The sequence below is a fragment of the Cariama cristata genome, unplaced genomic scaffold (genome assembly GCF_000690535.1).
Source record: "Cariama cristata isolate BGI_N322 unplaced genomic scaffold, ASM69053v1 scaffold10895, whole genome shotgun sequence".
Taxonomy (NCBI): domain Eukaryota; kingdom Metazoa; phylum Chordata; class Aves; order Cariamiformes; family Cariamidae; genus Cariama; species Cariama cristata.
Window position 1 is genome coordinate 60674 of NW_009620132.1, and position 24836 is coordinate 85509.

Genomic DNA, 24836 nt, shown 5'->3' on the forward strand with positions numbered 1-24836 from the left:
TTTCCTGCTAACAATTCAGGATTATTTACATGCCATATTTTTGCCTTTCTCCACTATTGCCCCAAGTGACTCAATTCACATCAGTGCTGGCTTTCTTTTCAATCCTATTTCATATTAGGGGTGAGCAATAGGTAAATTGGAAATTACATTTTGAACAGGACACACTCCCAATTTTACAATTGTAAAAGAGAGAAAAATAAAAAAGTCTAATTAACTTATGAAACCCAAGAAGTACAACAGAGAAGGCACAACATGAAGCAGGCTACAGGAGTTTGGTGCTCGCTGGGAATTCAGAAGATATCAAAAGGTCCCTACTGCTAGATCCATTAACCTCACCTAGCAGGTGGGAGAACGCTACAGCACTCGTGTTTTGAAAGTCTACGGGACCACACAGCACTGAAAACCACAGAAATGCAGAGGTTTCAGGCTGCTTTGCTTTTCATTTAAATATAATCCCAGCACCAAAGTTAATGAACAAAAAAGCAGCACGTAAGACTGAAAGGCTAGGAGCTTCAAGGGCTTCCAAAGAGATAAAGCCAACAGCCAAACAAGCTGCAGATGACATTTATGTACATCTTCCTCTGTTTCCTCCTCAGCACCTCCACTGTCTCTTCTTTGGTTTTTGTTTTGTTTTGTTTTTTTAATGGTTAGAGGCAAGGATTCAATCTGACCTTGGAGAATACAGACAACAGTAACAGGATGCCGTGGCGTGAATGCTGAGTGCCTGCGCTTCTGTCAAAGGACCAGCTGAAAACCAAACGGTTTTTAAGTATTCTTGAGCGATGTCAAAGTCATCAAAACATTCATTTTGCCCTCTATGATAGCAACAGGGGGAAAAGACGGCTCTTCTGCTCAAGAGAAACATCATTCCCCGTTTCAGTTCTCCTTTAAACACAAACACAACGTGCTCTAGTGAAACACATGGCAGAAAACGCATATTGTTCTTGGTGCTCTCCACTCAACAGGAGCAGTGAGTCAACTCCAACAGCCTCAGCACTGAGGTTTCAGGGAAAAACTGAGCCAATCTAGCAATCCAGCTCCACCACCTAAAAGGTGGTCTCGGCTCTGCCAAATGCTGCTGCTGCTGTCATTTCACATGTTCTGTGAACATCTTTAATGAGCCAAGGCAAGTCGTTAAGCCAGCAGAGCGCTAACCGTAGGAATGCAGGGCTTTTTGATGGTATTTTTGAGCTGCCGCTGCCCTCCGAGGGACGAGGCAGGTGGCTCTCAAATCATCTCAGCCATGTTAGCTCCCAGGACAACTTTTCAGAAGGAAGCATCTGTTCACCTCTGCAGATGGGATCTATGGGATTCAGACGCAGATTAAGACATTTAAATAGAGGAACACAGAGGCATATGCCCGTTGTCCCTTTACACTCAAAGAAAACCTCATCTATGAGTGAGTTGGTCAGAGCAGGTGCCTAGTACAGGATTACCTGAACAGTTCCACATCTAAGTCTCCATCTATAATGGGACCTTAAACATGTGAGGTACACGAAAACATCTATTTGTAGACCCCTCCATTTAGATGGTTTAAATTTCCAAAGTGAATCCTTGCCCTTGGTTTCACGGATGCACTAGAAGCTCCATTCATTGCCTACCTAGGGGTATAACCTATTGCCATTCAGCTGTCCTAGGACATCTCACCTGGCCTCCAGCCGCTGCACCAGAAGGGCATGGGCCTCTGACAGGTCCTATGTCGTATCTGCCATCCTCATGGCACTACATGGCCATGTTTAGGCACTCAATGTCACAGCACACTGCTGGACCGAATGCAGCTACGTTTGTGCTAGGGCACACAGAGATTGGACCAGATGTTGAGCAATAAAAAGGATGTGGATACTGATTTATTAAATCTGCTTTCAGTGTCTAGGAGGACACAGAGACTGGAAACTGGGTCAGCACACCCAAGTGTTAAAAGCTTAGATGATTCAATGAAAATGATGGAAGAAGAACTCAAATCCAGGATTCAAGCTTACAAGAACCTCTTTGCCTCCCTCTTGCAAAACTCTTTGATGTGGTGGTAAGCTTAAAAGTAGACTTTAATTTTTCTAAGTCTGATCAAGAGTGGCAAAATGCAGGAAAATCTCACGCTAGAAGCCTGATACACACGTTAAACAGCCTGCAACCCTGTTCTCCCCACCCCAAAATACAAATCCGCAAACTTGACTAAGATGAATCAGATAAATTCAGGCTGTAGGAGCCTTGAAAGGCAACTTAGTCCAGTCAGAGACCTGAGCAACATGTCCCAACATTAGGATACAGGTACAGAGGGAACACCTCATTATTGTAATTATTTCTACCTTTCAGATCAGGCCATGGAGTAAGCCACAAAGTACAGAAGAGCACGCTAAAGTGAAGACTACCCATCCTTTGCATTAACATCGTGTATCACACCTGGAAAGAATAAGCTCATTAATTCCTGCTCTTCTTTACTGCTTTGCATCATGGTAGACCTTGGGGACAATGAACGTGGGCTAACACCTCACAAAATGTTAGAGAACAGAAACGTATTTGTAACCTAGGTATACAAGGTAATAGGCAAATGCAGTAGTATGATCGATTGCTGAAAGAAACCATGATCATCTTAAAATAACCTAACAAACCCTGTTCTAATTGTTGGTGCTCTAAAAGGAGGACACATATCAGCTTTGTTTTGGAAGCCTCTTGTCATAGTATCCTAAAAACCGGTTTCTTTTTGGATGCAAGGTGATCAGTTGCCCTCAGTCCATCTTCAACTGGTAAAGGGCTGATTAGCATTATGTCCTGTCTCAGTCAAGACCAAACTATTTGCATTCAGATGTACCAAGTGCAGTTTGGCAATTTAACACATGGATAATGGAATACAAATTTCAGTGAATGAAGACATTTGACAGTGAAACGTGGATGTCGAATCTCCACAAGAAGAGAAGCATTACAACTCCTTGCCACTATGCAGCGTTAATGTTCAGTTAAGTGCAGAACAAGACACCTGCTCTGAAAAAAACAACACCCACGATATTTGCGTCCCTAAGGGAGTGAAGCAACGCTTGTTATAGACCATAATTTCACCACCATTTTAACCCTTCCATAAGCGCTGCTGGTGCCCAAGTGTGCATCCACATACTCCCTTTAGCCATTTGTTCCCATATTTCCCATTACCCAGCAAAAGCGTATAGTGTATTTGCAGCTGTAGAGTAATCCAGACCCCACAACCCACTGCAGCTGAAAACTAATCTTTGCTGAGCCAGCTTTCAGGTGGATCCATGCCCCGGTCACGGTCGCTGCACCACTGTGCCATGTGATGCCACACCACGGAGGCAGGAGGACATTCCCTTTCAGAGGCACCGTGGATCTATTTTAAATGAACAGCAAAACTACATTCAAATTTTGAGGTTAGGAAGAAAATTTAAGCTGACTTCACCCCTCTAAGTCTTCAAAAGCTGCAAGAACAACCTGTTCCACAGGGCAAGATTCTCTAGACAGAAAAGTTAAACCAGAAGTTTGAGAGAAGGAAGGGTCTTGCAGCAACTAATTGTAACTTGAAAAATTCTGACACACAGCAAGATGAAAGTGGAGCATGATTCAGAGGTGGGAGATCCCAGACAGTTTACACAGCAAGATGAAGTGGAGCCTGATTCAGAGGTGGGAGATCCCAGACAGTTTGTAATACACCTGATGATATAGGTGCGGACGTCAGAAGGAGTTGTGACGCTCAATTGAAAGCTGACAAATTTGAGTAAGGAATAACCATCCATAGCTGCAACACCAGCTGACAGCTAAAGGTCCAGGAGAGGTGGATCACAGAAAGCAGAGAAGTCCGGACAAGAGTCCAGATTGATCTGTTCCTGTTTGCATTAAAAAAATTACTCATTGCTCATCAGAGGCTCCAAAACCAATCTGCATCCAAGCACACTCAGCGGACTGCTGCTTTATATTTTGCAGAAGAAAAACTTCTGGCCAACTTGATGCAGCTGAAGAGGTTCACATGCTCAGATTTACATTCTACAACAAGTAAAAATAAAATCTCCACTAAAATTTGATTTTCACACCTACTACTATGAGCCACGTTGCTCCTGCGTGAAGGACCAATGAAAGAGATAAATGACTTACTCCTCACTCGCCGCAATATTAACTAAGCCATTGAGCTTTATGGCACAAACACTTGAAACTGTGCAAATATAAAAACTAGTTCACTTCTGAACTTATACCAAGATGAAAATCGATTTATATTCCAATACTGTGCTGCCTTACTGCAGCAGTCACAAATTGTCACTTTTCAGCTAATTGGCTGCAGTCAGCAGTTGGCTCCGAAATGCCAATTATATATGCTTTGTCTCCCCATGCGAACTCTCAGATTGCTGTGCAGTTCAAACACGGGCATAGCTGCCTCTAAATTAGAAATAGTGCTTAAAATTTAGTCCCCCATTTCTCTGCATCAGAAAAATTACCCCACAAATCTGACAAAGGGGAAGTATTTGTTCAATAAACAGCCAGGTGTCGAATAGTGATGCTCATCTAAATTTAACGTGCACTAGCAAACAATGTTCTGGAAAGTCCCATAATTGGAACAGCAATCTCCGATCAGACCCCGCACATCTCCTCATTACAGTAAAGCACTACCAAATGCCACAAGAAACCTGAGGCAGGGCCAGAAAAAACTCAGTTCTTCCGAATGTCAGGCAAATACCTTAAAACTAAAGATCATCCATTACCACAGACCTCCGCCACATCCACTCTCTAACCTGTCTGCATACTGAAGGTGGCAATGGTCACGCAAGAGAAGAGTGGTAAGGGAACTGGAGGCTATTGTAGCAATTTTGCAGGAGTGAAAAATAAATACAAAAATAAAAAAACTAAACATAAATAAAAACTAAAGAGAAATATGAAAGGCCCTAGCTGTTGCTATCAGAGCTATGGCAACAAGAGGGAGTAGCTGAAGTATTAGCACTGGGAGGGTTGTGGTGGTGTCAGGCTGGAGGCAAATACAGGTAAGAAGTCACAGCCTTCTAAACTCTCTTTTGACGTTGGAGTTTGGGGTCAGTTGCTGGACGTTCCTTTCCGAGAGCTCCTGCTCTGTGCCCGCTGTGAACAACAGCGGCACGCTTGTGGTTGGTATTAATGGATTGTGCAAGATGCTTTCTGATAAACCTTTGCTGCAACAGGTTAAGAAGTCTTGTCTCAACTCTTCTCTCAACCAGGAGTTAAGTAGCCTCCAAGGAGGGTTAGAGAAGGAATTCACACCTATAATTCTGCCCTAGAAATGGGAAGTGCAACTTCTCAGGCTGATCTATGAGGTGGTGGCTTCCCACCAAAGTCCTGTGTTTTGCCTCGCAGCAACGAGGCCATCCTTGCAAGTGACTCCGTAGGCACAGCAGCCAAGGTGAAACTGAAAATTCAGGTAGCAACTTCTAAAATAACCTCAGCAAAAATCCCTGTTGGCTTTGTAAAGGTTGAGAGAACATTCAGTGAAGAGGCAGCGTTCAGGAGGATGAGGAATAGATCCAACAAACTGAGACAGCCAAATTATAATTAAGAACTCAGTAAGTCTGGACATCCGTGGAGAAGAGGACCTCTAAGGTGCATTTCAACTCCCCCACGCTTTGGGTACCAAAGCAGAGAGTGCAGTACATAAATCATTCTGCCTCACTTCGGTTCTTGCAAACAACTGAACTGGTTGTTCAGTTGTTTCAACTTCTTGTTGTGGCATTCTGGTGAATTTTTACATAACAACACACTCTTAAGACTAAAGTTAAAAATAGTGTATTTCATGATAACGGCAATTAAGTTCAGGCAAATTACTATCATCAACTGGAGACAGAGACTAACAACATTAATCACTTCTAGCAGTAAACAGTACCACAGACTTCATTTATAGAAAAGAAACTCCTTTAAACTATTTTAAGGGTTTGGAAATAGAATTGAACGGTCAAGACTCCCAACCTTGTATACTGCTTGCAGATGAAAATCTTGACGTGCTGTTGGCCTCTCAAAATCCTGGTACTGGTAAGGTGTCCAGCTGAATACCTTTGAATGCAAATTTTATGCTTGGAATTCAAAAGGAAAAGGGTGGAAAAAAAAGTATGGAAGAGATGCTGTCACATTGCTTCTGCCCCCAGACAACTCACTTCCAAAGCGCTTCATTTTGTCCAAGAAGGGATTTCTTGTTGCTTACAGACTCTTGTCCACATCTAACCTTGAAGACTGACCTACAGGTTTGGTAGAAGTCACCCGAAAAGGGATTCTCGGCACAATCCTATACACTGCCTGTTTTAATTCTACAACCTCTAAGCAACAGTACCTTCTCAAGCACAGCACAAAAACTTGACGCCATTTCTACTTTAAATGTTTAACTGGAGGAAAAAAACCTCTTTGCTAAAAGGTCTTGCTTATTAAATGAAATACAGGTAAGGAATTCACTCCTTTAAGAGGAATTCAGCTGAGAAAGACAATGCAATAAAATATCTCATTTAAAAAAAAAAATTAAAAAATGCACATTTTCCGCTGCTCGGTTTAAAAGCAACAAGTTCAAAACCAGGAGACTTCTCAAAAACCTATGTAAAATATCAACCCTTATACTGGACCTCAGATGTGTTTATGCTGCAAAGCTGTTTTCAGTTATCTCGAACTTGGCAGCAGGGATACCTCGCTCATGTGTTTGCCTGAACGCCTGACAGTTGGCCGGTGGCTTGCAGGGAAGCGGGTACGGCTAGCTGAGCTGGGCGTCCTGAGACAAGTCCCAGCAGTAAAGCTCGGCTTGCTCACAAAGCGCTAAGCAGTTTGCTCATGCCATAGAAAAAAGAAAAGAGGTTATAATCTCCAGCTGAGAATAACATTTTGGTTACGGAGTGAGTTTTCTTGCCACCGCATGAGTCTTTTAAGAGAAAAATGCTGATGTATTCCTTCTTTTAAACGGATTTGGATTTCTAAGTGACTGCTACAACTATTCTGGAGACAAGGCAGTTTTGAGCGACTTTGAAAAAAATCGTTCAAAATAAAAATGCCAAAAGTAGGCACAGAAAGCAAGTCGCTAGCATTAAAACACTCCACTCTTCCCAGTTGCAAGTCCTCAAGTACCTCCCTCCAATATCAGATGCTGCCGTGTGGATACATTTATGAAGGATCCTGTTCCTTGGCTTCGCGCCGAGCAGAGCTCTGACACCATCTGCGTGCAGGATAAGTTACGTTCGTCAGCATACCAACTATTTACGGAGAGTTTCAACATGGAAAAGATTAAAACTTTAGCACACAACAGCTCAAACACTCTCTCAGACCCTGAACGTCCAGCCAAAAGATGAGCTTTACAGTCTACAGCCACTTGTGTGCCAAAAGCTTAAAAGGACTAAAAGTTGTTTTCCTAAAGAATAGAGAGAAAACAGCTAAAGACATATTAGCAAATTTTTTTTTAGGCTGCAAAATAGCTGACAGATGGAAACAGGCAAAGCCTCATGTCTTGCATCATTTCTGACCAGACAAAACACTGGAAATACGGAGCGCGGTGTTGCAGTGGTATTAGTGGAAAAAAAGCTCTGTCTCCTTCTCCGAGGAAGCCATGATTTCTAAGGATCATATGGGATGAGAGACTTAAAACGTTTCGCAATCTGTATCACAAAAGGTTTGCAACACGCCAGCTGCTGAAGTCTACAGAAATTCTACGGACGTAAATCCTTAATAAGTAAAATAAGTATATATATTGTTATATATGATATCTATAAACTAAATATATATAGTTCAAAGTAAAATAAGTACATATTTATATAAATAACCAAATAAAAATACCTTTTAGTGACATTTCCCACAGTATTACCCAATACTGAAGCCACACAGTGTTTCAAATCTGGTGTCACATTACTACATGTAGTGGCAATAATAAAACAAAACAAAAAAAAACCCACCACCAAAAAAACCCCCAAAACCCCAGACGTACTTCCAACAAACTACCTATTTGCAGGGAGAAAAAAAAGAAGATAGAACCACCAAGGGTAGGCAGAATACTTGAAAGTTCAACCTATTCTAGGAATTTTTCTAAACAATGCACTAGCATAATTATGAAATAAAATGTTAGGAGCTTTAATAAACATGATTCTCTCCGCTGCATACCCATAAGCTGTAGGACTGGCAGCCTGATCTGTGTTTCCAACATAAAACCAGAGAAAAACCATCCGGAAGGATGGTGGAAGGAAACTTTACGCTGTGGAGCCCAACGTATGCAAGCTCATGTAAAGGCTGATCAAAGGGCTGCCTCGTTATGCAGTATCAGTAACAGTTTTCAAAGAGCTATGAAGTCAGAAATCATACGCTGGGCTGTTTTATTCATCGAGGTGTTATTTGTTGAGAGCCTCAGCTGTGATTTTGTGTTCAAGAAATCTTAACATGAAAAAAAATAACACTGCTGGGTAGGGAAAAATTAACAACCTATATATATAAGCTCTTATATTAGCATTAAAAAAGGACAGGTAGTTACTATCTATCATTAAAGGCTTTTTAGAACATGTATTTCACCACTTTGTCATGAAGAACTTCCCAATAAAAAACTGAACTGACAAATCAATCTATCATGATGCATTTCCATCCCCATAATCAAAATATTTATGTAATTTAAAGATACTTTGGGACTAGGTGTAGGAACCAGGATGGTGCTAGTCTTGCATGCAAAATGGACTGTTTTAAGAAACTATACATGATGCTCATAATTAAGGAGAAAAAAAAAAAAGGAAACCAATTTAGAAAAAAGAAAAACCAACACAAAAAACAACAAAAACCCCCAATCACCCCAGAAATTTATTATTATACAGGGCTGTGATAGTACTACACCACCCGGACCCCAACTCCCCACACTGCTTGCCAGCACTGCTGGGAGCAAGATTTGCCAATACGGTTAAAAAAACAACACAATAATATGAAGTCAGGAAACTAAGTGAGAGAAACAGAAGTTTTAGCAACGTTCCAGGAACGTTTTTTTTTGTTTTTTAACAAATGCAGACCCGCAGAGCCATCTGAGAGTTAGTCGAGTGCTGGTGGCTCTGCCTTCATGTCTGTTAGCTAAACAAGCCAGAGGCTTTTTGGTTTTGTCACCCTGTGTTAGTACGGGATATATTTTTCCCCTGTGGTTTCGCCAAGCTGTATCTACTGTTGCATTTGAGTATGCTGGCTTCTTATGTTTTATTGGCAGTGCACTTTTCTCCTCTTCATTAAGCCTGCTTACTATTCTTTGACTCCTTAAATAAGCTTTCGTGTAAGGAAATATATCTAGCTCTTTTGGTAGCTGTAAAAGCTTCTCAGCAATGGCCCACATCGCTCATTTCCTGAAATATATTTGAACTTGAGGTTTACATTTACATTCAGCAGTGGCATACTGTATTTTCAAGAGCTATTCAGCACAGAAATACAGCAACTGCAAGCAACAAGCACATCGTCACCCTGGGCCTCACCTAGGAGAAATTAATTGCCTAATGTAGACTGGGCTTCCATGGAAAATTAATTCTGCATCTTTTTTTGATATTATACTTTCCAGCCCTGCATCTTAAGAAGAACAAAAAACTTATCAGCTTCCTTAAAAGTAAGACAACCCATACATATCTTACTCTCTTAGCAAAAAAAAAAGCCCCATCCTAAGAAATCCTCCTGGTATTATTAAATCTGAATCTCAGTCTATGTCTCTCTGTTCTCCTATAACTTTTCTTACTTATGCAGCTAAAGTTTTGCAACAGCTACGTGAAGATATTACAATAAAGCCCGCAAACAAAGATATGCGAGTTACTACAGTTCATCCCAACTACAGCTCAAGTTGTAGATACAAAACCCCCAAGGTTTCAACGGTTGGGTAAAAGGATAAAAATCCCACGCAACACTACAGCACTTGGGGAAAGTCCAGCGTGAGCAATCTTCAAGGTTGCCGAAGCCACCGTCTCCAGTAAAAAGTACTGAAGTTGCAACGCATCCTAGCAAGGGTTAACTGCCTTTGAGAGAAACCCTAGTTTTAAAAGATTTAAGAAGCTGCTAACAAAAATACGACTCAATATGAAAGGGAACAACTTCTAAAAGGAGAAAAATGTCATCGGTTGATGCCAAAAATAAGGCGGCAGGAACAGATAAAAAGGAAGCAGCTGTTTCATGTTTTAAAGTATCATTTAACTGTTCTGTTTCAAATCTTTCCATCCCCAGCAGAAGATGTCAGTTTGCCTGTTTTGAAAAATCAGCATGTAATTGCATGTCTCCAAAAGTAATTACATTCAACAGCAAATTTCATCAGATTAACAAATTGATTTACGTTTCATTGTTCGGTTTAAAGCAAACTTCTCACCACAGCGAGAGAGATGCAGTGAAAGAGGCTCAAAAGCACCTGCAGTTATATCTAAATAAAGGCAAGGGATATCATTAGCAAACAACTTCGGCAAAAGTGCTTTCAGAAGCAAAAGAAAAAGAACATTTTTGAAACAGAGGGGTCCTGGAGAGCTAAGGATGATTATATCTCCATACCTGCATCTATTCCTCATTAAAGGTGCATGAGGCACACTGAGGACCTGGCAGGAAAGCTATCATCAAGATCACCATCCTCAGTACGGTTTCAACTCTACATAATTATTTTATCAAAGCAATCACTACCTATCTATATGTATTTTATTCTCTTTGGCCAACAACAAAGACATTTTTTCTTCCCCTTTACCCTTACTGAGAGCTTTCATTTGATTAGCCTGTGGCTTTTGATTACAGAATGACATTAATTTAGAGAAAGGCTGGAAGCCTCCATGGGCCATGTCCAGTCCTCAGGGATATTTACGCCCCGTATCAAATACCTAATGTTTCCTCCAGAGACAAATCAGGGTATTAGAGTCAGTTACAGACCCTGCTTTTTAACTGTGGTACAGTTTCTTCACTCTGTCTTATTACGTGCATTATCAAAGCCTTTTAGTTAGGCTGTAAACCTCAAAGAGGTAACCCTAGAGAGCATCACTGCTGGCAATATTCATGTCACCTTAAAGAGGTCGAAAGCTTAAAATAAAAGGAAGGTGGAAGCATGGGATCCGACATTCCTCCAGTTCTGTTTTTAAGCTGAGAGGTACTGTCTTCTTCACCTGGCAGGAGCTAAGGGTACCCCAAAGCTTTCCTTGGCTGTAGCAAAGTGTCATCCATCATTTCGCTCTGCAAGAAAATAAATGCTTCCTGAGCCACATTAAACACCGAATGGCAAGTAAAATTAAAGCTTAATGGAAACTGGTATTAAGATTCATGCTAATGGAGACCACCTGTTTCACGGGTAACATTGCCAATAAAAATAGCAGGATGGGGAAAGAAGAAGAAATTTAATCCAAAACTGCTTTAATGAAGATTTCCTTTGAAAAATGAGAACTTGGGAAGACTTCGGTATTTGCATACTGCTGGACGCAAGAACCATGAAACATTAAAATAATGATGATAAAGATCAGAGTAAGAGCTTTGTCTGAGGATTATGAAGTCTTTTTAGGAATGTAATTCCTGGCTCTTTATAAAATATGGGTTACTATTTCCCACTTAAATAGCCACATTCCGCGTAAGAGAAAATGAGCCCGCTTTAATCAGTCAGAGAGTCATTCCTTAGAAGAATCTCTGTCTAGTTTATAATTCATCTCTTCTCTGAAATCCAGCTGACACCAGCAGCATATGGCTCTACGTGAACTTTGCCTACATACTAACATAGGAAGCATCTACTGGCTTAAGAAAAAGATACATTTACATCGTTATTGCCAGCTCCGCAAAGCCAAACAGATGTGAAGAGAATCTGCTCTCTTACATTCCTACATACATTTTCAGCATATCATTGTAAACCAGTGGGAACTGTTTTACAGGTCAAAGGAGACCACTAGGGAAAATAATACAATCCCAGAGCAAACCCTTCGGTTGCAATGAGAGGCAGAGCAGAAGTCTTTTGATCCATGGGAATAAACAGAGCTTAGGCTGTTCCCTTAGACTAACAACTAAGGAAAGAAGAAAAGGTCATGAAAATCTATCAAAATTAGTAGTCACCGGTCTAATACACAAAGCACTCAAATCCAAGGAAGTGTCATTTCTGAAAGCTTTATTCAGAGCAGAATCGTACTCCCACATCTATTTGAGATCTTACTCAAATCGCAGCAGTGCAGCTCTTAGCTGGAGCACTAAAATGTGTATTTTGCTTCAAAACTTGGATGCAGTCATCCTGGCAACGTCTGCGCCAGCGGTAAGTTAACAAAAGCAACATGAGGCAGTGACGGGAGGGCCCCAAAGGAAGGTAGTTCATTAAAAAGTACATCATCCAAGAGGTTTGTACCTAACGGTTTACATTTCATTCCCTGGGACAGCGCACACTATGGTTTCTGTACACACAGCAGCAGGCACGCCGCGTAACCCGTGGATGTGCGAGTGTATACGCACAGGTTAGTGACAGTCACCCGGTCCATCACCGAAAGAAAGCGCTGCAAACGAAAGGCTGATTTAATTACAGCACATTTGAGGCTGTCCTCTATTTTCAGGTCTCCCATTTGTTACAGTTTCTGCGCTTGAACTTTTGGCAGCTCCTCGGAAAGCAGCGATCAACTTAAGGGAGATGAATTGTTTCCACCTTTCGGTTCACCATTCACAATTTCAGCAGATGAAGTAGACAGCAATTCAACATTTTGAGTGAGTTCACAAATATTTTCCTATCATGGTAAATAGCATATTTTGAAATATCGAGAGTAATTATGATAACACGTTATGTGACTGAATTAAGCTATCCACAGCGCATTAACTCTCTGTGTAGAAAAGAATAAAGCTTTGGAAGAGGCTATATAGACCCACAGTCCTGAAATAAATCAACTGGAGGAACCCAGAAAAAAAGCTTCAACAGCCCATGTAGAAGTTTAAGAAACTAAAAACTGTAAACAGCAGTGGCGATTTTGGCTATTTTTCCCCTACGGTTTTTATGAAATCAGAGTGGAAGGCAGCAATTTAAGTGATTTGAAAATTTCCCACCAGTTTTCAAATACTTCGAGCCCTCAACCAGTGTAAGCTGCCTAACGCTGCTGCAGCGCTCCAGCAAGCAGCATGTGCAGCAATGCTACATAGTCACGGTGGCACTTTTTTGAAGCCCAACATGATGATGAATTGCCTAGCAAACAATATATAGTGAATATCTAGCGAGATTTTGCAAATGGTATATTTTGTATGCAAGAGGCTACAAAATCTGTTTGCCTCTTCTTGTTCCTTGAAGCATTTGGCTCATAATTAACGTTTAAGCGCATTCAAATTAAAATACTTCAACCAACGCGAGGGAAGGAGAGGAGGCAATTGCCAGTTAATGATACAATTACAGACTGTGTTTCTTCCTTAATCAGCTCCTAGGCGTCTCACATATACTCAGAAGGTAGAGATCAATGCAAAAGGCTTCATAGCGAGGGCTCAATCTGGGAGAAAGAAATCTAAAAATCAAATGGGACAGAATGTTAATGAAAACAATAGCTTGGGCACGAAACAAGACAAAAGCACAAGTTTATATTTAGTGAGTGGTAGAAATCACCATCAACAGTAAGCTGTAACGGAGAAGAAAGCTTACAGCCATTAAACAGGGGTTGAAGTTAGCTGTATAAGCAACTCTCATTTTCACCTCCTGTACATTCAGGAGAGGGACTCACTTGGAATCTGCTCCAGGTAAATACATGCTAGTTTAAACATTGTTAAAAACTGCTGACATTTACACGAGTATCAAAGAGAGTTTCAAATTCTCACCTTTAACTACCTGTCAGCTCCAGAACTGAAGTTTCACCTCTGAGTGAGCTTTTGTCTGGATTAAAACCCATGAAAAGGAGTGCTCTGAAAGTTCCTGCATTGAATTTCCTTGCCTCTTACTGTAATACTGTGTAGCTGGTTATTTGTACTCTATTCCTCCTTTCTCATCTGAGATATATTTTGAAAGAATAACAAAGCAAACTTTCCACAAAGATTAAGAAAACAGAAAAAAATACTGGGGAAAAAGATCATATTACATTTACATGACTACAGAAAAATATTAACCCTAACAACAACCACTAATATCCTCTTTTAAAGGGTGCACTCTCAGTTCAGCGGAAGATAAGGAATATTTAGGGCAGTGCTTTCCAAGCAAAAGAGAGAAACATGAAGAGCTGTGGTTTGCACAACTCTTATAAAGTCACCGTGGCCACGTCAGACAAAGTTTGTTAGCAGAGAGGAGCCGCAAAGCAGAGAGAATGGAAATATCGAGACGTTTTCGACAAGACCTTACCTGGGTTTTCAAGAAAGTTTGGCAAGCTAAGGTTTTAAGTGAACTCCGCAACGTAGCTTTCATACTCGGAAACCACTCAGACAGAAGGTACTAGGAAGCAGATTGCTGTATTTTGCAGGCGTTCTGCATTTTGCAGCTTTAGTTCTTTTACAAAATAATCATTTCAAGTCATTAAAGCAGGCAGGGAAAGACATCCTAAACCAATATACTTAACAACAACAAAAAAACCGCCCGAACTGAAGTGGTTTTGCAGAGAGGTGGAGCAAGAAGTGAAAAAAAAAACCACCAGAATTCAGCATTGGCAGCAACACAGCTATCTCTAACACAAAAGAACATTTATACTCTCCAAGGCTAGATTTTAACAGGCAAGAAGAGAGGGAGAGAGAGACAGATTTCAATCAAGAACTTCAGAATGAAATTTCTAATATTTAAAAAAAAAATAACATGGATTGTAGATTAATTACTCTGCAGTAAAGACTGTACATTTCTGAAGTTTTCTGTTGCAAGATTTTGTATATATATATAAAAACACTTCTGTTTAGATACATCTACTGTATCCAAATTGAAAACATGCCAGGATAAGAGAGTGCACTTACAATGACTGTTTATTATGATAGTCAAACGAACAAAAAACCCCTAAAGTACCAGTTGGACATGCTGTGCTGCACAGGAACAGACCAAACACATGTGTCAGCTGTGAGATGATGCACACATACAAGGAGAGAATATTTTCCAGCAGTCTGGCAGTAGCAGAGTTTCACTGACTTCATCATACTTCTTATATGAAAAACACTCTAATTTCAAAAAGGAAATTGAAACATGTTCTGTAGCTGCATAAAGTTTAACAGTGTAAGAGCAATGAGCAGAACTGTAGGAGGCAGCCTCTGAGATAAGAAAACCAGTTTGCATCCTGGCCATACTGCAACATGTAGTTTTAATTAACGAGCCAGCTTGTACTGAAGGACTAAACCCAACCGCATAGGAACTTTTATGCCGTGAAATAAGGGACAACCACTTAGAAAAAGAAGAGAGGGAATATGAGAAAGGTCTGAGTAAAAAATATTCCTAAGCAGAAAGGAGCAGGGGGTAAGTGCTGAAGGAGCAGTCAGGAAAGCAGAGCGGTCAAGAAGTGAGAATTCACCCCACGGCCCTATTTAAATCTTCGAGTGAACCCCAGTCAAGGATTAACTGCTAGGAAGTCTTTTTCCCAAAAATCCACACCATGATTTATCTTCTATTTTGTCTTATTGAAGATAAACTTCTACAGAGAGCCAAGACTTTACAAAACAGGAAAAAAATAGGGAAAGCAAATAGGAAAGAGGTTCAGAAAGGGACAGGTAGGAACAGAGACCACAATTAAGGGCAATTGAGGGCAGCTCAATCCACCATGGTAGATTGCACAAGACCTGAAAGGACACAGTGAGTCCTGGAGAGAAATCACGCTTTTTTACTGACTCTTCTCTAGTTTTTCCTCTATGGAACCATTACTTTTCATAATACCATCTCCTACTCATCAACTGCTCTGAAGAAAATTATCAGGATGGTGAAGAGGGAAAAGAAATTAGTTAGAGTAAAGCGGTACCCCTGGGTGCTGTGAGAAGCGTAGCATCAAACCGTAGAGTGTCTTAGCATCCAGTGTGGAAAAGTTTTCATGTGGCATCAAATCTGACAGCACAGTTACACCAGGTGGTGAACGGACTGAAAGCACAGTGTGATACCAGTCAAAAGCAGATCTGGATGGTTACAGGCTCTTTATGAAGGAGACGTAACACCCCTCACAAGGGTAGACCTAGCAAATATGGGCTGAGATGAGGAGATAGCGAGGTGGATTGAAAACTGGTCAAATAGTTGGGCCTAGGGGGTGGTGATCAGTGGCATGAAGTCTAGTTGGAGGCCAGTAACTAGCAGTGCACCTTGGGGTCAATATTGAGTCTGCTCCTTGTTAATGATCTGGATGATGCAGCAGAGTGTACCCCCAGCAAGTTTGCAGGTGACATTAAACTGGGAGGAGTGGCTGATACACCAGAGGGTCGTGCTGCCATCCAAAGGCACCTTAACTGGCTGGAGAAATGTGCTAACAGGCACCTCATGAAGTTCAACAAGGGGAAGAGCAACGTCCTGCCCCTGGGGAGGAACAACCCCAGGCACCAGTATGTGCTGGGGACCACCCAGCAGGAAAACAGCTTGGCAGGAAAGGTCCTGGGGGTCCTGGTGGACGTCAAATTGAACACGAGCCAGCAACGTGCCCTTGCCGCAAAGACCACCAATGGTATTTGTTTACCATGCAATGGCAGCATTAGATAAAAGTACTGCCAGCAGGTCGAGGGAGGTGATCCTTTCCCATCTACTCAGCACTGGCAAGGCCACACCTGGAGTACTGGGTCCAGTTCTGGGCTCCCCAGTACAAGACAGAGATGGACATGCAGGACAGTGTCCAGCAAAGGACCACAAAGATGATTCAGGGAATGGAGAATCTCTGCTGTGAGGACAGGCTGAAAGCTGGGACTGTTCAGCCTGGAGAAGGCTCAGGGTGGATCTCAATGTATACAAACATCTGAAGGAAGGGTGCAGAGAGGATGAAGCCAGGCTCTTTGCAGTGGTGGCCCATGCCAGGACCAGAGGCACTGTGCATGAAGCAAAACACAGGAGGTTCCCTCTGAACATCAGGAAGCACTTCTTTACTACAACGGTGACCGAGCACTGCCACAGGCTGCCCAGGGAGGTTGTGGAGTCTCCATCCTTGGAGATACTCAAAAGCTGCCTGTTCATGGTCCTTGGCAACTGGCACTGGGTGGCCCTGTTTGAGCAGGAGGTTGGACCAGATGGCCTCCAGAGGTCCCTTACAATTTCAATGACTCCAGGATTCTCTGAAGACGACCATGCTGTTTGTCAAATTAAAGAATGCAAAATGCAGACCTGAGTCTCCAATGGTTGGCAAAGGATGCAGAAGAAAACTGGTTTTATCTCACACTCAAATGAGCAATGCTGCTGGGTTGCTGTGAGAAAGGCGGGAGAACTGCTATGTTGAGCTGCGATAAGATCTGCAGCGAAAGGAGGTGCAGGTGGGCCTTATCGAGAAGGGCGACAAAGTCATAGCGAAGTAACAAAGAACTGCTATTGCAAAGATGAGAAAGGACCGAAACATTCAACACCAACAGGTATTTGGAGAAAGATGACAGAAAAACATCAATTTTGGGAAAAAAGTTCTAAGCTATGAACTGAAGAGCAAGCTAACAGAAATCGTAAGGACCATATATTCCTAGATGTGATATCACTGCCAGACTTCTTCACAAAAAAGGGTCTCTCAATCAGTAACAGCTCATGCTATTTTAGACTTCGTTTCGGCAAGTAACAAGGACGTTAAGAAGGGCTGGTGATACAAAATTACCTTGGATTGAGTGCACACAAGCACATTCATTTTAAATTAAGGATAAAATGAGGTAAGTGTTGTAAGTTCAGTCTTTAACTATGAGAAATTAAATAAGACAGTAAAATCAAGTGGACTAAGGAGATAAGGAGTGGGAAAGCAGCCATCTAACTATCTCCTTCAGGTCAAAGATGCAAAACTATTTGAAAGCTGTATCCTCAGAACTAACCTCAAAAAGGACATTAGGGACAATTAAAGAGTCTACGTATTAGGCAGAGGAAAAGATTCATTAGCAATGTCTTAGAGGCCAGCAAGTAGTACAGAGATAAAATAAGAATTGCCAAATGTCAAGCTGTGCTAGACCTCAGCAAACGATAAACAAAATAGCAAGAGGTGTTTCAGCCACACAAGTAAAGGAGACCAGAAAGGGAAAGGGAAGAGGGTATGCTGTAAGGGTAGGCAAGAGGTTAAAAGCAATCAGCGGCACCTCTAAAATTAAATTAGAGTTTTCACAAAGGACAAGGACACTGAACACAGGCGCAAGACAAAGTGTCTAACGGGAATGAGGTTATAAAAAGATACACAACCAAGGTGGAGACAAAACTCAAATGTTTCGGTGTGTTCAAAGGCAGAGAAAGCAGACAGCATGCATCCCGGCACTCCAAAAGAAATGGCACATGAAATAACGCCTCTGGTAGCAAGGCTGTTAAAGCAATCTACTAGCCAAGCATGGCTCTAAGGAAGATTTAAAACTTGTATTTAGAGGAGGAGGGAGAATCTAGATATTCACGCTCCCAAGTCCTCAATAGCATGCAAAGTTTCAGGACAAGTTTTGAATAAAAGAAGTGAATTAGTGAATGAAAAACTCAAATCAACAAGCAATAGAGCTGACAACAGCAATCTGTACTATGCCAGACCACTGTTTTCTGTTTGTAAAAATAATTAATTGTATAAACCTAGGCAGTACAGTTGAGCTAATCCAAATTTCATTATGGATATCAATACATTGGAAATTCCTGGGCGAGAGAAAGACGGTGAAGATTATTTCAAGAATCACAGTGGTTAAGAGGACAGAAGGTAGTTCAACGATGGCACTTGGACAGACTTTGACTGATATATTCATCAACGATACAGACTCAAAAAGAAAGTGTGCCAACATCACAATCTGCTGACAGAGTTGAAGGGGATCATCAAGAAAAACACGGAAAAGAACCGCACAGAAGAACAATGAGATGATCTCCAGGACTGGCAATATTATCCAGTAACAGCACTGAGAGAACATTTTACGATGCTATTAGGGACTAAGAAGAATGTTCGCTATCAAGACTGCGAGCTCATCAGTCGGAAACCAAGGATGTGAAAGAACAGGGTGTATTAGTCCATATTAAAATGAATAAAGACTATTAATTGCTGCAGCCATGAGAAAGAGCAAAGCAAAATACTGCCATAAAAGGACCTCGAAAGGTCCATAAAGAACCTAGAGACAGTGCTGCGTAAAGAAATGGTGAGACCTGGTCTCCATGACCTTATACACGTATTAATCGCGCTTGTACAGTTTTGGACAGCCAAGGGAGTGCAGAGAAAAGAAAAAAAAAGAACAGAGAGGCAACTGAACCTGAATATCGTATTTCACAGGACAAGATGATGAAGGTTTGTCTTGCTTAAGCCAAAAAACAAACACTAAAGACAGAGAGGATATGACCTGTCTAAATTCATCCAGGGAAAGTGGGAGACCCAGCTGCCAAACAAAAGATGGAGGGGACATTTAAGCTCAATGACAACACTGGCATAGGAAAAGCTAGCAGAAATTCACCCTAAGTACAGGTAGGTGGAGGATGGAGTAAACACAGGAGAGCTTAAAGGACAGGATACAGCACTGTTCTTAAACATCTACAAAGTCCTAACACACAGTTCTGCATGAAGAAATAGCAAATAAATAAATCAGGGTATGGTACAGTCCTGCACTGATTATGGAAAGTAAGCTACCAGCCAACATAACCTGCAAGTTAAGCAAAATACGGGTTTTCTTCTGACTCCTATGATTACCAATTCGATAAAAGAGAAGCCTGAATATTTAAATAAATCATTACACAAGTGCACACCTTTGTGTTACTTTCTCTACTGAAAGCAACACTTATCTTAAATGAAAACAATAAAGGTTAGTACTTGCTGCTTGTGTATCCAATGACATAAAGGTTTTACCTTGCAGCTCTTGAAAATTCCTCCATATCTAAAAATTAGGACTCAACAATGAACTAAGACTTTACCAGTTTATAAAGTAAAAACTCTCCAGCTGGAAAATGATTACCAATATTGTAAGTGATATTATAAAGAATCAAAATGCAGTCCAAAGTCAGCCTACCAAATCTACCAGTTGGCAATCAACAAGACAAACTTTCCTGAGTACTTAAAACCCATTGTCTTTACCAGAAGGTGATGCAGACATTTCAAAAGAATTCCTAGTATTTTTTAAAAACTTCAGGAAATACCTCGAAAAATATCACTATAGCTTAAGGACCTTTTTTCCAGGTGGACCTCATTTCCTTGCGCAATATTATCATGTGCATTATTTTTTTTGGAAGTGACCTCTACAGTCAGTCTGTGTGACTGACGCGTGAAATATCAAGTAAATTAATGTGAAGTTGTCAGCTTTCACATAATAATTGGTTGAATAAGGGTGAAGATGGAAGAATTCCCGTTCCCACATTTGACCAAGCTTCTTAAAAACAGACAGAATTCAATTATACAGAGCTTCATTTGTGATTTCTGTTCCAGCCTTCAAAGTACTTTTGTCCTTCAAAGGCCCCCCATATCACTCGGTGTACACTGAGGGTTGATACTTGACTTAGCCCAGAGCAAGAGGGTGGCCAAGATTTCTCTGAGTTATTAGCTGCCGCAGCAGCTGCAGAGTTTCAGTGATTGCAGTCTGTGATCTATGAGTGTTTTCATGATCCACCAAGCTTCATCCACTGCTTCTTCAGCACTAGCCTTATCATCCCAGTCAGTCTGACACCTGAGGCAACGTGCGTGTTAACTGACTGCACTGAATTACAGGAAAGAATGAGCTTCATCTTATTCTGCAGGTGCCACCACTCCTGAGCAGCACAAGGAGAAAAGGGGATGGCCCTCGAGCTCTGCCTTTTGAGAACAAGACGTTAAAAAGAGACACTAAGAACATTTCCTCTGTTTTCTCATTCTGCGCTTGGATTTTGGCTATATGAGTCTTTGTTTTCTTCAACATCAATATCTACGCATTTAAAGTCAGAGACTTCATTAGAACATAGCCCTGTTAATAAGCGAGCATCCCTCTTTATTTCACAGCACATTTTTAGAACCAGTGGGCTGAGGCAACATCAGAAGATGACGCACCTTTTTGCTCTTAATCAGGAACATCAAACCATTTGTCTGCTGGAGGATTATATTTAGAGCTGGTTCAGCTTGGACAACACAAAGCACACTGAATTGCCATCAATGCTTGAGAGAAACAAAAAAGTACTTTTAAATAATTATACACACGTTAACAGTTCCTACCTGTATTTTTATCGGCCAGGTGAAATTGCTGACATAAACGAAGAACGTGATGTTTGGATTGTTGCGGAAATCAAATTTCTCATTGGAGAAACTGTCCTTGTATTCTTTTATATTGGTTCTTGAAACAACTGGAATTTCCTCCCCGGCCTGTGTGCCAGCTGTTTTCAAATGTTAAAAAGTAGCAAGAAAAGACACTTCAATGCATATTTTAAGTGGCAGACAGAAAGGGTGAAGCATCCTGAATTTTACTGTTACAAAATGAACTGTTTATCTGAACACTTCTATTTTAAGCTTCATCATGTTATCAAAATCATTATATGCCAAAATATTGCATCACTAAAAGCCAAATTTGCACCTTCGATGTTTGCAAAATATACTATTAAGATAGAAAAACACAGTTCTTATTAATATTTTACTTCTGCCCCTCAGGTCTAATACTTAAAAACATTACAGAACAAGTTCATAGGTTAAAAAAAAAATTTCCCCAATTAAAGTTGCATTTCTCAGGAACTGATAAATGAAACAAGCTACCAAGAAACTTAGATAATGCTCATTTTACCTGCAAAACTTGTGGACCAAGTAATGTTGAGGTTGAAATTTTTAGATGCATTGATAAACATGTCCAGGTCTCTGTTTTGCTGGGGGGTGGGGGTGGGGGGTGGAACATGGACACAAAAAGAAAAACCATTTTTAGGATACCAATCTTACTGTACTGTTTCCTAGTAAATCTTCACTGAAAAAAAAAAAAGACCTTGGAATTTGTTATTTACATGAAGTAAATACATCAAGCAAAAAACTATTTACATTTTCTGAAAGCAGTATTCTCCTCCCCAAGGAAAGTGTAACAAAGAACAAAACAAGTCACACACATAGAATAAAACAGGACGAAGAGACACGATGTCTTGGGTGAACAGCAAGCAAAACTAGAGTTGCTCAGCAGTTGTTCAAACAACAGTAAAAAATCAACTGCAGTTCCTTTTGAAATTTTACCATCACGATTTGAAACCGCATGGTCAGGTCAAGCTCAAAAAAGTTCTGGTTGCCACAGAACTGTAACAAGTCATCGCCCCCATGGCCAAGAGACGACAAACGTACACCCACAGGATGAAGTTTAAAGGGAAACTAGAAAATTTACCTCTTCGGGTGTTGCTACAAAGTTGATTGCTGTGTAATAGCGATCATCCTCTTGAGAAAGGCTGAAGGTGAACTGATAGTCAATGAGAAGAGTATCTGTGAGGAATGCACGGAGAAAGTTATCCCACGTCTTGGAATAAAACAAACTTCTGCAAAGCAAGGCATGATGTTGCTGAAGTGTTTCTTGCACTGAGAGCACAACTAGGAGTCACCACGCTGTTATAAATGACTCCAACTTACGTATGATCCCACGCAAAAGAGACAAAAAACTTTAAGTTGAGGATAGAAGGCAAAGAGATTCTGCTTACATTTTCCACGCAATAGCCTGCAGTCTTAATCTAAATGTTCATACCTATACATGGTAAAAACATGCTAAGACATTTACTTTTTCTATACTCCAATAACTCCACGTGCTAAAGGAATACTAGCGAAATAAAATAGACTCCATAATCCCCACTTGGGAGAGGACTAAGTTCCATGCATGATAAGTTTCTCTACATCAGTGGACTATATAGGGAGGATTTCTACAGGGCAGCTGCTTGTAATGGACCTAGTGGCCACCCTACTCTGGGTCACATCACGCCCAGGCATGCCAGCACCAGATTTTGGCCAACCTGTACATCCCCCTATGCTCATGTTTGCCTTGGGCTGGGATATCACCTCTCTGTTAATCAACAATGCACAGCCAGTTTTGGGGATACATCCACCAGTCTCAGTACCCTTTAAGTAAAATGAGTATTACAGTTTGTACATATTCCTGAAACCATCCAGAGATATTCCAAGCAATAAAAAAATACAAATCTATACACCAGGTGTTATTTTTCTCTTATTGCCTCCTGGAGACCCCTTGTTGGATAGACACGAGCTAGACAACCTTCTGACATCTACCCACAGCTCCTATGAAGCACTAAGATGGAAATTTTCAAGGAAGAAAACCAAATGAGACTGAATCTGTATAGCATGAGGTTGTTCCTGTAAGAGCTGTAAAGTTCTGTCTTTTTCCCCTTTTCGCCCACTTTACCACCCTTTCCATCGGCAGCAACGAATTAGGTCATCCTTGCAAAGAGACTGTCACGAGAAGCCATCAGTGCCCTTGTTTGGCTACAGAAGCAGAATTCAAATTTGCTAAATACAGTATGTTGATAATTTCTGTGTTGCACAAAACTACTTGCATCTTTATGTAATTTAAGATTGCATCTATCCATGCTTGCCAGTGCGCTGATTGCTAATATTTGCAAATAGAAGCTGGATAGTTTCCATTAAGTAATCTGAATTTTGGCAAAGTATCTTCTCAAATTGCATGGGAATCCAACTGTTCCTTTCCGAGGAAATGTGGCAATTTTGAAACCTTACCCATTCTAACATGCAACAGAATTTAAAAAACACAGTATTTTGCACTTACAAAAATTCTAAAGACATGTTTTGGTTTTGACTTATTAGGTATGTATTTTGGAGTATTCTCCAGACAACCAGATTTCATTTCAAAGTCACATGAAAAACATTTAAGTTTGTTCTGAAAGATCCAATCATCACACAGACCTTATCAAGAAAGGTATTTTCATTCTCTTTGAACTATACTTTTGTGAAAACTGAAGTTTTTTAAAACTAGTTTTTAGTCCTTCCCTTAATCTCCTGTATTTTAAACAGATGCTGAGGCAACTAAAACTAGTTCTAAATAAGATATTTTAAACGTCAAACACATTTTTTTTATCTCCAAACAAAATCCCAAGAGTACTCACAGTAACACGTTCCTTTAAGTGGATTTCCCTGATATCTATTTTCAACTTCACACCTAAAAAGAATACATATTTTTTTAATAAACAGATTTTTTTTTTTTTCAGTTCTATTTATTCACAGCCACTAAAAATCAGAAAACACCACCTGTGCCGATAACGGTACACAATTAAAAATACAAGAAGCATGTCTGAGTTATACTGGGCTGCTGAAGAAATTCCACGATCCCTGCAAGTCAAACTAGTATGCAGTAAAAATGAAATATGAAATTCTGGATATTAACCTTAGCATCCACTTGGAATGTATTTATTAGCTCTTCACAATGCATGGAACTGGATTACTACAGTCAAAAACTAAAGTCTCCATTTACATTTACGGCTATTCCAGGCTCTAGTCCTATAAATGTTTACTCATGTGAGTAACACTTTAAAAATAAACCTGGCAATGAAATTATTTCGAATTAAATTACTTCCACTAACATTACACTAAAAGCATTTCTGTTATGTTACAGAGACATCTCCAGCAAATTTGTTGCTCTGAAACTGCTCCATTAAAATGCTTGAATGTCAAAGTCTTATTTCAGATATATTTACACTCTCCCAGAACAGCATCAGAGTGCACAGACAGTAAAAATCTACCAATTAAAAAGAAACTATTGAGGGATAAAGCAAAGTGGTATGTATAGTTCGGGGAGCAGGGGCATTATTTTTTCACCCCATCCCTTCTGCATGACATTCCCAGTTGAAATGTTCTTAAAAATGGAAATCTTCAGGAAATCATTTCACGTTATCCCCCGCAGGGAAGCACGGCTGGCTGCACCGTCAATGAGGTTAGTCAACTGTCAGCAGGGAAGGG

At 40.6% G+C, this 24836-nt stretch overlaps 1 protein-coding gene across 1 annotated transcript in view; it reads right to left on the reverse strand.

Moving 5' to 3' along the window:
- The window catches only part of ATRN (attractin), a gene marked incomplete at its 5' end in the record, with an annotated part of 84024 nt that overhangs the window by 43063 nt on the left and 16125 nt on the right, over positions 1-24836 (reverse strand). The window contains 4 exons of the mRNA XM_009701482.1: positions 21114-21271; positions 21673-21751; positions 22249-22343; positions 23987-24039. Of these exons, the coding sequence (XP_009699784.1) occupies positions 21114-21271; positions 21673-21751; positions 22249-22343; positions 23987-24039 (385 nt within the window). The remainder of the gene's footprint in view (positions 1-21113; positions 21272-21672; positions 21752-22248; positions 22344-23986; positions 24040-24836) is intronic.